The 15,056-nt window shown below is 48.0% G+C and overlaps 1 protein-coding gene across 3 annotated transcripts in view; it reads right to left on the bottom strand.

The window, feature by feature from the left end:
• The window catches only part of XPNPEP1 (X-prolyl aminopeptidase 1), a 30,907-nt gene extending 19,173 nt beyond the window's left edge, over nt 1-11,734 (bottom strand). Inside the window, exons 1-4 of one of the 3 annotated variants that reach the window (XM_066190958.1) lie at nt 11,685-11,734; nt 9,969-10,064; nt 7,197-7,327; nt 1,574-1,637 (exon numbers count right to left, since the gene is read on the bottom strand). In XM_066190958.1, the coding sequence (XP_066047055.1) occupies nt 1,574-1,637; nt 7,197-7,313 (181 nt within the window). In that variant the 5' untranslated portion in view covers nt 7,314-7,327; nt 9,969-10,064; nt 11,685-11,734. Of the gene's footprint in view, nt 1-1,573; nt 1,638-7,196; nt 7,328-9,968; nt 10,065-11,435; nt 11,453-11,684 lie in introns of those variants that run through there. The other 2 variants (XM_066190960.1, XM_066190957.1) reach the window with 2 other exon arrangements.
• Between the last annotated feature and the right edge of the window lie 3,322 nt (nt 11,735-15,056).

The following is a 15,056-nucleotide window of genomic DNA, read 5'->3' as shown; positions in this document are numbered from 1 at the left end:
ATTCCTGTGTCAGTGGAGTTATTCACTGTTTTCCCTGCACTGTGGCCTTCCAAATCCTATTGGAAACAGTATGCACAAGGATGCACCTTAATGAATTGCCTCAGATGAACTCAACTTAAGCAAATCTCAGCCAGCCAGTAGAACTGGGTAAGTTTCCAAACCTTCTGTAACAGAGACCTAGTGGTCTACACTTGGCTGTTGTCACAGTAACATGTACTGTACATCCCTGAACTCCATCCCATCTTTTTATGGGGAGGAAGCCTGGGCTCTGGCCACCCACAAAACATAGCTGATCCCAGGCCTCTAGACATGGGTATCACTCCCAGCTGTCAGCTGCACCCCTTTCCCAAATGTTACAGCTTTTGCAGAGATGGCTGAACAGGAAACATGAACATAAACTTCTGTTGGTTTCATTGTCTGTCCCATTCCACTGACTCCAGATGGAGGGATGCAAGCAGACAGCTGAGGGCAGTGACATCCCAGCAAGGCACTCAAGCTGCCTTGCCCTTGACAATTTAAAACAAAACAAACCATGGCACAAACTGAAACTGAATCCAAGTCTTTGGAGTCTGCATCTTGACCATACACTCTGTCACAAAAAACATGCTCAGATTAGCAGAGCAGTTTCCAATTATTAACTCGTTGTCTTCAACCAAATTTCCCCAAAACAAGCCCCATTTTAAGTTGCTTCAGCCTGGAAAGATGAAACAAGAAACACAAGGTGGGCCCCTGTGTGAAACCTCACTGACTTGCTGTGCATTAGGCCAGGAAAAGACCTTCCAAGTACATAACAAGGGCACAAATTAGAGAGGAAGGTTATGAAGAGGTCACGCAGAAGGAGCAAAATTAATACAGGATTCATGTTAGCCATTAACAGCAGCCCACAGCCCTGGATTTATCACCTTCCAAATGAGGTCCCAGAGCTCACAGGAACTGATGAATAGACCCTCCAAACATAGGTACCAGTATTTATTAAACTGATATATAATTAGAGGGGAAAACGACTTCAGTAGGCTAAAGTGACTTTCCAACAACTACAGAGCAGAGTAATTTGCACAGCTTAGGGTACAGCTAGGGTAAAAACTAGGTCTCTTGAAACACAGACCTATCCTACAGCCAAGAAAACATCCTGTCTCGGCAAGATAAGCAAACTTTTCCACAGTGCTCAGTTTCCAAATGCAGAGTTTCTGGCCCTGGCTCTGTTTAAACAGAAAGGCCAGTTAAAGTCCATCCACTATTCACCCAGCCCGAACGGGCAACGTAAAAATCTGTTCATACTGGCTGCACATCAAAAGAAATGACCGCAGGTTACAGGCACCACATTAAAGAGTTAACAGGATTTTACTTTATGAGAGGTTCATTTAGGGGTCAAACATTTTCTGAAAACTTGTTATTCCGCTGATATTACATAATTCCAGCGGGTAGCCAAGACATAATTCTGCAGATGCTGAAATGGGAATAGAACAGTCCAAACAAGCAGGATAGATTTTCTTTTCCATCCTGCCTCTATGCCATGAAAGGAACTATTTCTTTAGAGGAGAATTATGCAAGAACCCAAGTTCTGGAAAGGTACCTGCAGAGCCATCAAATCCAGAGATGAACGCCCTTCTGCAGTCACAGGGTGCAATGTACTCGCTCTAGAAAACAAAAGAGGCAGCAATTATTTATAGCAGCAGGGGAAAAAACCAATCAGCTGATGACAAATACTTTGATAAGCTTTCTCTCCTAAAGGACACCACAGAGAGAACAAAATGAGTTAAAAATTCCTGGGCTCTACTCCACTGTGATTATACTGTTTTTATGCTCAACTGGTGGGTTTTTTTAAACTGCAGCACTTTTCTCCCACAAACATCTGTAAACACTGAAGTGCTTCAGAGTTTGCAGACGTTTATTTCCCACTCAACCTCCCCTTTGGGCAACAAACAAATCATGCCTTTGAAGCTGCAACGTGAAGGCAAGGGAAACCAGAAGCATCCCTTGATCCTGGGGTAATCAGCACACAAACTTTGTAAAATTCACTGTCTCCACTGAAGTCCCCTCACTGGCATTTGTAAGAATTCCTTTAAGACTTTTTTTTCTTGCAATAGTGACACTGAAAGAAAATCATCAAGGTGGTAAGACTGTAAAAAATTTAACTCTTGGGACCCTTCATAAATAGATACTGATCCTTTCACTTCTTCCTTGCCTACTCAAAATCAGACTACAGCCAAAACCACCAGACCATGGTTTGATGGATGAGAGGGAATCAAAGGCTGTTAGTCCATCTTCATCCTAAACCTGTCACAACCTGTGTTTCTGGACACATCTTTTCAGAATGTTGCAGAAGAGCCCGAGCACAGATACCTGATACTAACAGGAACTGCCAAAATTAAAAGAACAACTGAAATTTCACATGGCCCACATGACTTTTTATGGGATTCCATTCTGGCAAGTTTGTAGGTCAGAACTGCTGAGTAGGCCTGTTAATGAACTAGTGCAAATCAGCAAATCAGCTTAATCCAGGCTGACAGCACTGACGTTTGAGCTGCAAAACCCCTGGATTTGTACCTTACAAATGGTCTGAAATCCAAGTCTGTTTCTCTGCCCCCAGCTGTGCTGGGGCAAAAGAAACGTCTTAGGAACCGAGCTAAGAAATCACAGCCCAGTTCTCAGGTGCTTTTAGTCCCTACTGTGACAGAATCACCTGACTGTTAAAAAATACTCCCTTCAAATCTGTTACTCTTCACAGTTCTAAAGAAGACACTGGGTTCAAAGCACAGGAGTGAGTGAGCAAGCAGCACAAATTACAGCTCTTGGGACCAACTCTTTATTTCTGCTCCAAATCACATCATGATCAAAACCCCTTCCACCACAGCCATGTCTCTCCCCTCCTGGGAGAAGCCAACTAACCATTCACCACTAACATTTTGAAACTGAACTCTAGAACAGCAAATCTCATGGCCCAAAAGAGGATCTTGTTGAGTGGCTTTTGCTCCAAATTGCCAGGGAAGATTCCTGGTATATGCTCCAAAGAAATCCTCTTTTTATCCAAACACTAGTGAAAGTTGGCAGAAAGGAGGAAGGTATGGAGACCATGCATGCCCTCCTCTCTGATCCAGTTAGTTTCCTGTGCTTTTTCTTGTCCAGCCCCACAGGGCTGTGACATGTTCAGCAGCTGTGGGGAGAAGGGAGGTCAGGATACCCACCTTGGGAAAGGATGACTGCCCTCAGCACAGCTCCAGCTGGTGGGGTGCATCCCTCAGCCCCACACACCACTGAGTTCCTTTAAAATGGCAAAGGCATCAGCAGACAGAGTGGACAAAGTTGTTGACGGAACAGAATCAAGTGTCTGTTTCCCCATTGCCTCAGAGCAGCAGGACAGAACATGAAGGCAGAGTGATGCCTGAGGATTCCTCATTTCAACACTCCCTAGAGACTCTTCAGCCTGTTGGCTGCTAAGACTCCCCTCTCCTGCACTTCCCGGCTCAGAGGTGGGACATCATCTCCCATAGTCCAAAGTCAACAGGAGATACTGGAAATCTCCCATCATGGATCACATCACCTAAGTACAACCCAAATGATGCACTTAAGTACAAATGAGAGCAGTGACTCCTTTTCCATTTCTCTTGACCAACACAGCAGAGATTACAGGCTAGTTTGCTTAGGAAGACAAGCAACTTCACATTCATAGCATAGGTTAACACCACAGAAAGATGACATGGATGAAAATGATTTAAAAAAATACAAAAGAAAAAGAAGTATATGAGTTTTAGATCTGGTAAAAGCTGACCCAAATAAGCAAAGACCTTGACTGCATGGACATATCTCATGCTACCCCATTCACAGACAAATCCAGGGAGTGTTTTGAGAGTTTACAATGAGGCAGAAGGGCTTTAAAAGGGAGTATCAGGGATCTGGAGGGAAAGATAGTTTATTCATCTGTCAGTCTGAATTCTTGCACACCCACCTGTTCTGTTCCATGCAGCAACTCCCACTGTGCAAAGATGAGCCCATGTTTTGCACAAGCTAAAATTACATGGGGAGCACCTGTGTATGCCACACAAAGCACAGACCACAGCACAGTGAGAGCAAGGTATTTCCCCAGGGTTTTTCTTGCAGCTCTGATGGCCTTCAACCTGGCCCTCCTCAGTCCTTTAGCATCTGCTTCTCACCACACCTGTCAGTCACACAGACAAAACTGGGGGCTACATCACAAAACCCCCTCATCTAAGCCAGGAAGAACCCCCAAAAATCAGTGCTGCCTATCCCCAAAGCCTGCATGGCTGTGCTGTAAACATGTTGAAGCTCATTCTAGTCTAATGTCAACCAAGATCAGAAATGCAAAGTGCATCTGGCTACCCTTAGAGCCACGACACTGGCATCATTAAAGAACAAACACTGCAGTGTACCTGGAGGGAGGGAGGGAGGTATTCAGTGCCAAAAACCTAACTGCATTGGTAAGATCTGGAACACATCAGAGCAACCTATGCATGAGCCATCTCTTGCTTTATAACTCAGCTAATTCCTCAGCTCAGCACAAGTGTGTGACAGAGGAGCCAGCCCTGAGCAGAAGACAACACCTCTGCCAACCCAAACACAGGGCCCTAAGCTGGGCAGGTGCTTCCTTCATGGGGACAACCAGCCAAATCCAACCAAATTTGTTTTGAGTCAAGGCCTGGAGGGTGAAGCCAGCTGCAGTTAAGCTCTGATTGGCTCCAAACCCAAGCTCTAATCCAAACATCATTCCCTCCCATTAAGAAGCAGCTCTTCCAATCTCTGAATAGTCCCGTATGGGCAAACTCCAGATTTAATGTAGACACACATTGACTCAACATAAAAATGGATCCTGTTTTACCACTGCAACACCCCAAAAGCTCCCACATTTTCACCCAGACCACAAAGGGTTTAGGTGCCTCATTCCTAAAAGCATGGCTTTTCAGCCCTTCATGATCCTTGGGCACCTGTAGCCACCCAGCACGCTAGAAAAGAAGTGGCACTCTTTGGGCTTCAATTCACTTTTGGCTGGGACTGTCCTCCTTTCTCATCAGCCTCTGGACCACCCAGGCCCCCAAGGAAAGAGTCTGTTTCTCTGACTTCTTATCACTAGCATCAAAGTTTTCAAAAATTAAAGCAGCCAGCCAATATCCAGGGCTGAGTGCAAGAGTCACAAATCCAAGGCAGCTTTGGTTAAGTCTGAGTCAGAGCCAGCCGTGTTTGAGAAGCTCTGCAAGTCTTTCAGTTCCTTACACAACTAAACATGGAAAACAAAGGATACAACTGGTAGAAAGACTCCTGGCAGTATGATAATCTAAGCCATCTAGCCTTGCAGGAAAACCAACATTAAAAGCATCACAGAACTCAGAGCTCATCAACATTCCCAGTGTTCCAAAAAGAAATTAGTCAGCAAGTTGCAGCATCAGGGTGTATCAGCATCAGTCCAATCCAGGGCTTCCTTTGCAACCCAGAAAGGAATAAAGTTTCCCCCAATCTAAACCCTGTGGCAACACCACAGGAGGGAAAGCCCTATTTGTTGACAAGTTCTGTGATTTGGATGCCAGGACAGCCTCAGGAATAGCTGAGAGAGGCAAGGACAGCAGTACATAGTTTGTTTGGGCTGTGGGGAGGAAATGGCTTAGGCCACCCAACACTTGGATATCATTAAACCCCAGTATTCTGAGTCATGGAGGGAGCTGCCTAAGAGCAAAATCTGATTGCAAGGCTGTAAATTTCTTGTTCGCACACAGGAAACAAACCCTTGCTTGGAACATGGCGAAGTTTCAACTCACAGGTCATCACAATTTACCTGGAATCAGTAAGCAAGGCTGTTCTGGGATCAACAGGTCTCTGTCATTGGCAAAAACTGCATCAATTCCCAATCCTTACAGAAAAAAATCCTGCACCAGCTATTCAGGAGGCACCAGAATCAGCAGTTTTTGGTAATCGTTTCTATTCAGATAGATTCCCTCTGCAGAGAAACCTGACCAACTCGCCTGGCAGGAAATAGCAACATGGGGTTCTCTGCTTAAGTGCACTCTGTCAGGGAAAAGAAAGCAACAGAAAAACCCAGAAGTCCTGAGGGTCACATTCTTCAACTCACATGACAGCATTTAATGTCTAGTGAAATGAAACCAGAGTTATATATGGACAGAGGCAGCTTGAGGCAGGAATGCAGCAGACAATAGCAGCTGCAGAAAACGCCTTCCCCCTACCTGCCCAAGTTTGGCTCTCCCTATGAGGAAACACGATGCTGCACATATGGTCCCAGGGCACAGGCAAGTCTGGACCCAGCTCACCCCAGTGCCAAGTCAAGGGCAAAGGTTCTGATTCAGTTGCATTTTGTTCTTGTGCACCCTGGGGTAAAAGGGAGCTTTGGGTGTGAGCCAGGAAAGCTTCAGGTCTTTTGTTTCCTGAAAATGGCTGAGGAGGGAAAACCCCTCAGCACTCCTTGGGTCTCCTAACAGAGAAAACAGAAGAGTGAAACTTGCACATGAGCAAGCAGGGGAGGGAAAAAGCAGCTCAGCAATTTAAAATTTATGTTATGGACTACAAAAGTCTTACCAGTGGAAGCAGCACACAACAGTTACTGCCATGGATTACCCACGTGGGCCCAGACTTGCCTCCTGTCCTTAGTGCACAGTACATGATGCAGAGCAGCATGGAAAGAGAAGCATCACTGTGGCCTGGTCCTTCCCTGCCTCTCCTAAGGCCCCTCCATGTGGGATCTGAAGGGCTCTAGCATAAGGCAACAAATTCCACCAAGAACTGGATCTAGCAAAGAGAACATTAAGCAACTAAACCTTTGCTACCTTGCTTGAGAGTATGTATTGATCAGGAGATGCCAGTGGGGAAAGTAAAGCCCAGATAAGGTCTGCTCCTCCCCCAGTATACTCATTCTTCCCAACAGCCAGGATGGGCACAGCAAGTGCCCTGGCAAGCTCCCTTTTCTGCAGTGTGAGCTCCCTGAAGACAATCTGATGAAAAGCTATTGGTGGAATATCCACTCTGATTTGTTACAAGAACATAAAAACCTCAGTCTCCTGAACAGACCCCAGAAACGTTTTCCAACACAGTATTTCTCACATGTCCCAGACTTTTATGCTAGAACCATTAAAGCAAGTGAACGAAGGATGATTTTAGTTATGCCTGGCTTTGATTTTTTGCAGGGAAGGAAAGTATGACCATTCCCGTAATTCCCATAATTCCCATTCCATCCATACCTGGTGGGCATCTCCAGAGGGCACTATGTATGCTTGGACAGGCTCCTGTACATATCTGGGGTTCTTCATCACCTGCCGCAGTTGCTTCAGCAGCTCTGTTGTAATTTTCGGACTCATCTTCCTAGCTGCAACTAAAACAAAGCATGAAAGTTCAGTGTTTCTCCAGCCATGCCAGGTCACCCACATGCACAGACTGGAGGCAGCTGTCTCCACTGGAAACTCCCCTCAAGGACAACTGTGCCGACATCATCCCTCTCAGACCAGAATTTCACTTGTCTTGTCCCTTCATTCATGTTCCTTGAGAACAAGAAATCAGGTTAAGCCAGTGAGTCCAAGCTGGCCTGTCCTGGAAAGGATCTTTCCCACCTGGTAAAGGATGGCATGCCCTGTGGTGATACATGTAAATTTAACACATTGGTCAAGCCCTTCTTGCATGTGGACAGTATGAGGAACAAAGTACCTCAGACATACCCCATGACAGCCAGGAAAGGTCTTGGCATGGAAGCCAAGTACCCACAGAACAGAACCAGCCCCACCTGTGAAGTGCACTGAGAGAAACTTTCAGTCTTTTCACTCTAGGGCTGGGGATGCTGTGGCTTATACACCACAGAGAGGAAGAGGTGCACATCAGGAGGGAGAAGACGTGCACATCAGGAACTCAGAAATGGACCAATTACAAATCTAACTTTTATAAGTTTTACTGTAGCCTAGGGTTTTGAACTCGTGACTGAATTAACTCAGACAAAAGAAATCTGCTCCCAAGGACATTCAGAGGGATGCATTCACTGGCCACATTGACCTCAGGGCTGCATACTAGTTCACCTAACAAGAACACAACTGTAACAGGAGGAACAGCCCATTGAGCTCTCACAAGTGACTGCCAGAGGACAACTAAGGATGCTTATGGGAATGTTCTCTAAAGACCTTTGGCAAATGCTCTGCAGATCTCAGCTGGTGTCAGGCAGGGGTGGATGGCACACAGAAGAGAGGGAAAAACAAGGGCACAGGGCAATCACCCTTCCTGGCTGTGTTTTTGCTAGGGATGTGTCTTTGGCACTGCAGTGAACACCAGCCTCTCCGTGTGCTCCCCAAACCCCTCAGCAGCCAGCGCCCGCTGTGAGCACTCGGCACAGTGATGCTCTAGCCCTGCTGCTCTGCTGGCACCAGAGAGGACTGCAGAGGATGACTGGCCAGAAAAACTATGAAAATCAAGTAGCCCGAACCTTTTCAGAGGTTCTCCACCTTCTTCTTCACTTTTCACGCGCTTCCAAAGCATCCCCAAAGTGGGATAATTCCCTTCCCAGTTTTCTCCCCACTCCTTTCACATTTTTAAGAACTCTTATAACTTTAATGCTGTCACTTTCCAGGGCAAGGTAGGTTATGTGCTGCTTGAAGGTTATGCTATAAAGTATTTAATTCTGACCAGTTAATTTCACAGCTCATTTCACAGCCATGTCTACAAACAGGTCATAGATGGGAGAAGCAAACAGCATGCAAGTCTCAAACATTTTTTGCTTATCCAGGCACTTATTCTATTTACACCTCAGTAGCTACCAGGAGTCCCAGATGACATTACATTCTCATGGCAAAACACAGTAAAGCACAATCCCTGCCCTGTGATGTTTGACATCTAATCAAGAAAGCAGAAAAGCTGCCTCCCTTTCACAAGGTTTGATTTGACCAAAGTCACACAGTAGCGCTGTGACCAAATCACAAACTGAACCAAGATCTGATACATGCAGGTGGAAAGAAAACTCAAGACCACCATTCACAAGTCTCATGACAGGAAGTTTAGAGCACACCAGATTTGCGTGACTGACTCTACCCACAGATACAATGTCTTTTAAAACCCAGACCACAAGAAGCAAATCAAGCTCAAAAGGCACCTTGCACTATATCCTCAAACTGGTACCTTGTCCCTTTGCTGGGGATTACACCTCAGATTTATTTCCAGGACAAATTCCATTGTTTTATGCAGTGTTTGCAAGCTACACTGAACTTTATAATACTGTGATTGTTTCTGTTTGTCCTCCACAGTGAGCTGTTGTAACACTCTATAACATTGCTGCTGATTTATGTTCAGATAGAATGAAACACAGACGAGAGAGAAACAACATAGTGACCAGCCAGCAGAAAAGAATCTCTTTCTACAAATTATAAGGACACAGCTTCCTTTCTTGGCCTGTGCTTTGTCTCCAGGAGTCTAGAAGTCTCATATAAATAGGCAAGGCATGACAAGGCTTTGCCTTTTAATAAAGCTCCTTGTTGACAAGCCATGGTTTTCTTAGCAAGATGAGATTCTCTCAAGGACAAAAAAAAAAAAAAATTTAAAAAGTACTCTCACTGTTGAAAGATTTGCTTGTGATATTAAAAACACAACTAAGGTAGATTAGCAACAAAACCCATATTAATGAGGACTTCTATTTTGGATAACTCCCACATTATAAGAAATGACTTTCAAAATATCCTCCACAAACTTTACAGTAAAAATTGGCTTCAGTTTCCAGAGAAACAGAAGCTGTTTTCTCAGAGATAGTTGGTAACCACTTACTCTGGTCACCCCCATAAGTCTTAACAGGGGGATTTTCTCCCTTGGCCATAATTACAAGCCTCTACAAAGTTTAAAGAGCCTATCATTATTTGTATCTTTATTTAATCAGTCCAGTGATTAAAACAAAACATAGCTGGAATTAAGGCAGTGGCTGTAGCAGTGCAAGAACCAGTCCCATTTCCTGCCCTAACTTTTTCAAAGGTATCAGGCTCCCTTGTTACCTGTCTCTGCAGTTCCCCACGTCTGGATGCCACTTGTCTCTGCTCACACAAAATACCATCCAGCTCTTTGCTTGGCCTTCATAAGCTCCACTGTGCCTGAGAAAGCAAAGGGCAAAACTGAAGTGGCTAACAAACTTTGCCCTCCCATAAAACATTCTCATCCCCCATCAATGAGCTGAAAATGCATTAACACTACGTTCTTGGTGGCAAGATTAGAGATGCACTGAGGGTGAACCATGAGGGAACAGGGAACGTCAAGGGTCAGGCATTTGCTTGTCAAGATTTATGATTAAATCTTGCAAGTGTGCGCTGGTTTATGCCAATTTGTTTTCTCAGTCACTGTGTCAGGGGCCACTCCCTGTATTTCAGATGGGGAAATTAAGGCAGAGCAGGAGTAACATGCAAAGTACCACTGTACCATGACAAGAGTCAGAGTTGGATCCCAAAATCTGTCACTGTCTAGACGTATATTATCTACACCTCACTCAGACTGTAGGAGGCAGTTCTCCAAGAGTCCAGACCAGATCCTGCCTGGACAACATCTCCATCAGACACGTGGGACAAAAAGCAACCACGAAAATGCTGCCAGAGGAACCAGACACGCCCTCCCGCCTCCCACATGCACACACAGTGCTGGGCTGCCAGCAATGGCCAGGGCCAGCAGGACCACTGTGTCAGGGTGTGTGCCAGTGCCATGCCGGGGAAGGGAGGCGAGGCCAGCAGGTCTGGCTGCAGCTGGGTCTGCCTGTGGCTGCTGGGCGAGACCATTCTGACCATGAGACCATGTCTATGCCATGTTTTCTTCAGACACGCTTGTCCTTGTGATAATTTCCTGTCCGCCTTCTCCTTTATGAATAGTCTTGTTCCAAACAAGCACATTGGCTCCAGTAGTCGGGAGCCAGCAGCACCACCTCAAAGGCAGGCTTCCCTGGCCTGGACTGGCTGCACAAAGGGCAGCCCAAGCACTCACTGCCCAAGCAGCCACACACTGAGGCACAAGCCCCATTGCTTGTCCCCTCCCCACAGTACCTGCAGCACCTCTAACTCACCAAACAGAATGGCAGCATTGTTAGGGTTGAAAAGGACCTCTGGTGCGGTCCAACCTCCCTGCCAAGGCAGGGTCACCTGAAGCAGATGGCACAGGAACACATCCAGGTAGGTTTTGAATATCTCCAGGGAAGGAGACACCAAGGCATCCCTGGGCAGCCTGTTCAGTGCTCTGCTACCCTTAATGTAAAGAAGTTCTTCCTCATGTTGAGGTGGAACTTCTTGTGTTTCAGTTTATGGCCATCGTTCCTCGTCCTGTCGCTGGGCACAACCTCTAAGGGCCTGGCACCGTCCTCCTGCACCCGCCTTTAAACCATTTATATGCATTGATGAGATCCCCTCTCAGTCTTCTCTGCTCTCTCAGACTGAACAGGCCCAGCTCCCACTGTATCCCCTCGTAAGTGAGATGTTCCTGCCCACCTGGGCTAAAAGCCTCCCCCAGCTCTGCACAGGACTGACGGAGCCGCCTGGGCCTGGCCACCCCGGCAGGGCCCGGCTGTCAGTGCCGGATCCCCCGCAGGGCCCGGGCGCCCGGGCTGGGCCTGGAGACCCGCCGGGGAGCGGCTGGAGGGGGAAGCCGGGCCCGGGCCGCGCCGCGGGCACAGATCCCGCTCTCCGCCATCAGCTCGGGGCACCCACCCGGGGCTGCCCGCGCTCGCCGCGCCTCACCTGCCGCCGGCCCTCCCGCCGCCGTGACGTCAGCGCCCACGTGGGCCGCCAGGCCCGCCCCCATGGCGTCACTGATGACGTCACGGGGCGCGCGGGCGGGTCCGGGATCGCCGCGGCCACCGGGATCGCCACCGGCACCGCCACCGGCACCGCCACCGCCGCCCTGCCCGCCGTGCTCGCCCGGCTGAGCCCTGCGGGGACCGCCCGTCCCGTCCCCGTCCCCGTCCCGGCCGGTGGCCGGCGCTGTCCCCGCCGGCGCTGTCCGGACAGGGCGCGGGGCTCCGTGTCCCGGGTGCGGGGAAGGCGGTGCGGAGCCTGGGGCACCGGAGTGCGCTGCAGCCGGCGGGGAGGGACCGGAGCGGAGCGGAGCGCCTGGCCCACACCTCGGTCTGCGCTCGCCTCCGCGATCCGCTTCGCTCTTGGACTTCCAAAGATGCAGCGTGGAGGAGCGATGGAGGCCGCCCAGCGAGCGCCCCGGGCCGCGGTGTGTTGAGCCGCCCAAGGCGGGCGGGGAAGGAGCCAGGGCAGGACAGGCCGGGGGCTCACACCTCCTCCCCCAGCACCACACTGCTGGACAGGCTGAAATGACATACTGTGAAGTAATCCTGTGCTGTGGGGGTGGTGAGCCACTGAAACAGGTTGCCCAGAGAAGTTGTGGATGCTCCAACCCTGGAAATATTCAAGGCCAGGCTGGATGGGTCTTTGAGCAACCTGGTCCAGTGCCCGTGGTCGACACCAGATGATCTTTAAGGTGCCTTCCAACCCAAACTATTCTATGGTTCTGTGAAAATCTGGCCTTTTGCCATGCGCGCTTCCTAGTGAAAATACCTTCCATCACCCTGCTCCACTCTGGCATAGGTGGGCTGTAAGTGAACCCTACTGACAGAAACAAGAGGCTGTTACAGAAATGCAGACATGAGAAGATCACCACCAAAAAAGACTACAACAAAAGAAAAAACTATGCTTTGTTACTGTGTCCAGGCAAGGGGGGTTTGCCTGCAGCAGTGGGTTTTTGGAGGTCTCCAGTCCAACCCTCCGCTAAAACAAAGCCAGCTTCAAAGCTAGAGCAGCGTGTGGAGGGGCTGTCCTGCTGGGTTTTGAGTATCTCCAAGAAGGGAGAAGCAGCTGGCCACCTTGGAGCAAAAAGGTTTATTTCTGATACCCAAGCAGATTTCCCTCATTGCAGCTTGCCCTGTGACCTTTTGCTGTGCACATCTGGAAACGGTCTGCCTCCTTTTTCTCTCAGACGGTTCTCCAGGCTCAGCAATTCCAGCTCCCCTGCAGTCAGGCCTGGCCAGCAACTGTGGTGCTCTCCACACTGCAGATCCCTGAAATACAAGGTAGAGTACAACACAGCACAGCAAAACTTGTAGTCTGACAGAAGAGAATAAAAGGTCCGTCCTGCCACCAGCATCCCAGCATTGGGAAGGGTCATTGGATGGGGCTGGGATTGCAGACTGCCCCTGAGGAGGGGCAGGAGAGGGGAGGGAGAGCCTGGTGACCAGGACTGTTATAACAGGAAAAATTCTTTTCTCATTAACCTCCTTGGGTGAAGCTAATTGCTGTTTCCCGATTATTCTCACCTTATCTTCCAGTCTTGCCCACAGGGGACTCCTATAATCCTGGCAGTCTGGGCCAAAAAGGCCCATTTAGTTCATCACACATCAGTGTCCCCCTCAGGGTAAACTACAGCCGTGTTTTGCATTTGTGTTACAGACCACATTATGCTCACCCTGCAGAATATTTGCTGAGAAGATTCATTTCTTGGAAACCAGCCAGAATCCAGCGATGCTCACACTAAAGCACGTGTCAGGACATTCTAAAAGCGCTGCAACATTGGCACGATGATCACGGACATCATTTGCCGATGGTGAACTCTGCAGCTGAATCCAATCATGGTTGTGAAATGGTCCTTTCAGCCTCCTCTGACTCACAATAACAGTAATAATAATAATTTGGGGTTAGATTTTGAATTTGGCTGTGGCTCTTAATAGAGGGTTGTGGAAAGCTGCACCTGCCAGAGCTGTGCACCAGCCCAGGGAAGGGAGAAGGATCAGTCTGAACCATTTCAGTTATTTGTCATGTTGTCATATATTCAGCTCTCCAAGTAGGGATGCCTTTTCCTCTCCTGTTCTCCAGCACTTTCGGTTTGTTTGAATATAGGACAGCAGCTAAACACAAGGTAATCAGCCTGTGCCAGTGAAATTGTCTGATTATTTTTTGCCAGCAAATCATTATTATATCACTTTGGGCTAGCTGATGGACCGTGGGAGCAGTGGCAATCAAATACAGGGAGGAAAGAAAATACTTCTCCTATGTGGGAGTGTGACTTGTGGAGCGTGCACAGTATGAGATAATCAAGCTGCTGGAAGATCCCAGTGTACCAGGAGGAGGGCAGGGAAGGGAAAAGCTCAGCATTTTCACAGAACTTCTCCCAGTTGCTCCAGGTCTAGAGATGCCATTCTCCCTGTCCACAGCCAGTCCAAGGAAAACAACTACAGTGTGAAAGCAGGTCTGTCCTCCCTCCTTGAGCTATCCTACAACCCCAACATGAGAGGAGAACAAACCAGGAGGATTGAATTTGATTAACTTTCTCTACTTCGGAGCCAGCTCAGGGCAGAAATAACAAGCATCACTGTGGACAGACTATCAATGTGATATTGATGTCTCTATGTAATGTAAAATAAATTAAGCCACCACTCAAAAACACCTTACTGCATTGTCTGGTGGCCAAAATCTGCCCCCATTCTGTCTTCCTCATCAAGTTCTTTATTTAATAAAGGTAAAAAAAAGTCTGCAATCCCATCTCCTAAAAATGTGCTAAAGGAAGCAGAAAACAGAAGGGAAAATATTGATGTCTGGAAGAGCTTCTAGGTTGTTACTGAGTGCCTGGTATTGCAGAGCCACATTGTTAAGGTTTCTGTACCCAGAGGTGACTTCTAACTGGTTCTGACTCATTGAGCACTAAAATGTAGATTAATTTGCTTTCCTTCCTGATAAAATTAATAATGACAAACTGATGGGTATTCTGCATAGGAACCTCATTCCAGAAGAGTAATGATCTTGTGAGAAAGGAAGTTTTCAGATCAGAAAGCATTTTGCAGACATCTCCTGCCTACGCTGGTGACAAGTCCTCTGCAGTGACCAGCCATGTCACAGGTGGAGGTGTGACTGTGCCATGTGAGCTGCTGTCCTGCCTGTCTGCAGGGAGCTGGGTCTGAACACTGCAAGGATCCCAGTACCACCTGAGCCAGCAGGAGCAGTGTTAAACCCATGGATCAGCCCTGAGGGGGTCTGGATTGCATGGGGGGTTGCTGCATGCCCAGGCTGAATGAGCCAGTGAATTGCTGCTAAAGGCTTTGCCTGGCTGAG

Source organism: Chamaea fasciata, unplaced genomic scaffold (assembly GCF_029207755.1).
Source record: "Chamaea fasciata isolate MVZ Bird 193981 ecotype frontalis unplaced genomic scaffold, bChaFas1.0.hap1 SCAF_9, whole genome shotgun sequence".
NCBI lineage: Eukaryota > Metazoa > Chordata > Aves > Passeriformes > Sylviidae > Chamaea > Chamaea fasciata.
This window is presented reverse-complemented; position numbering and strand designations above follow the sequence as displayed.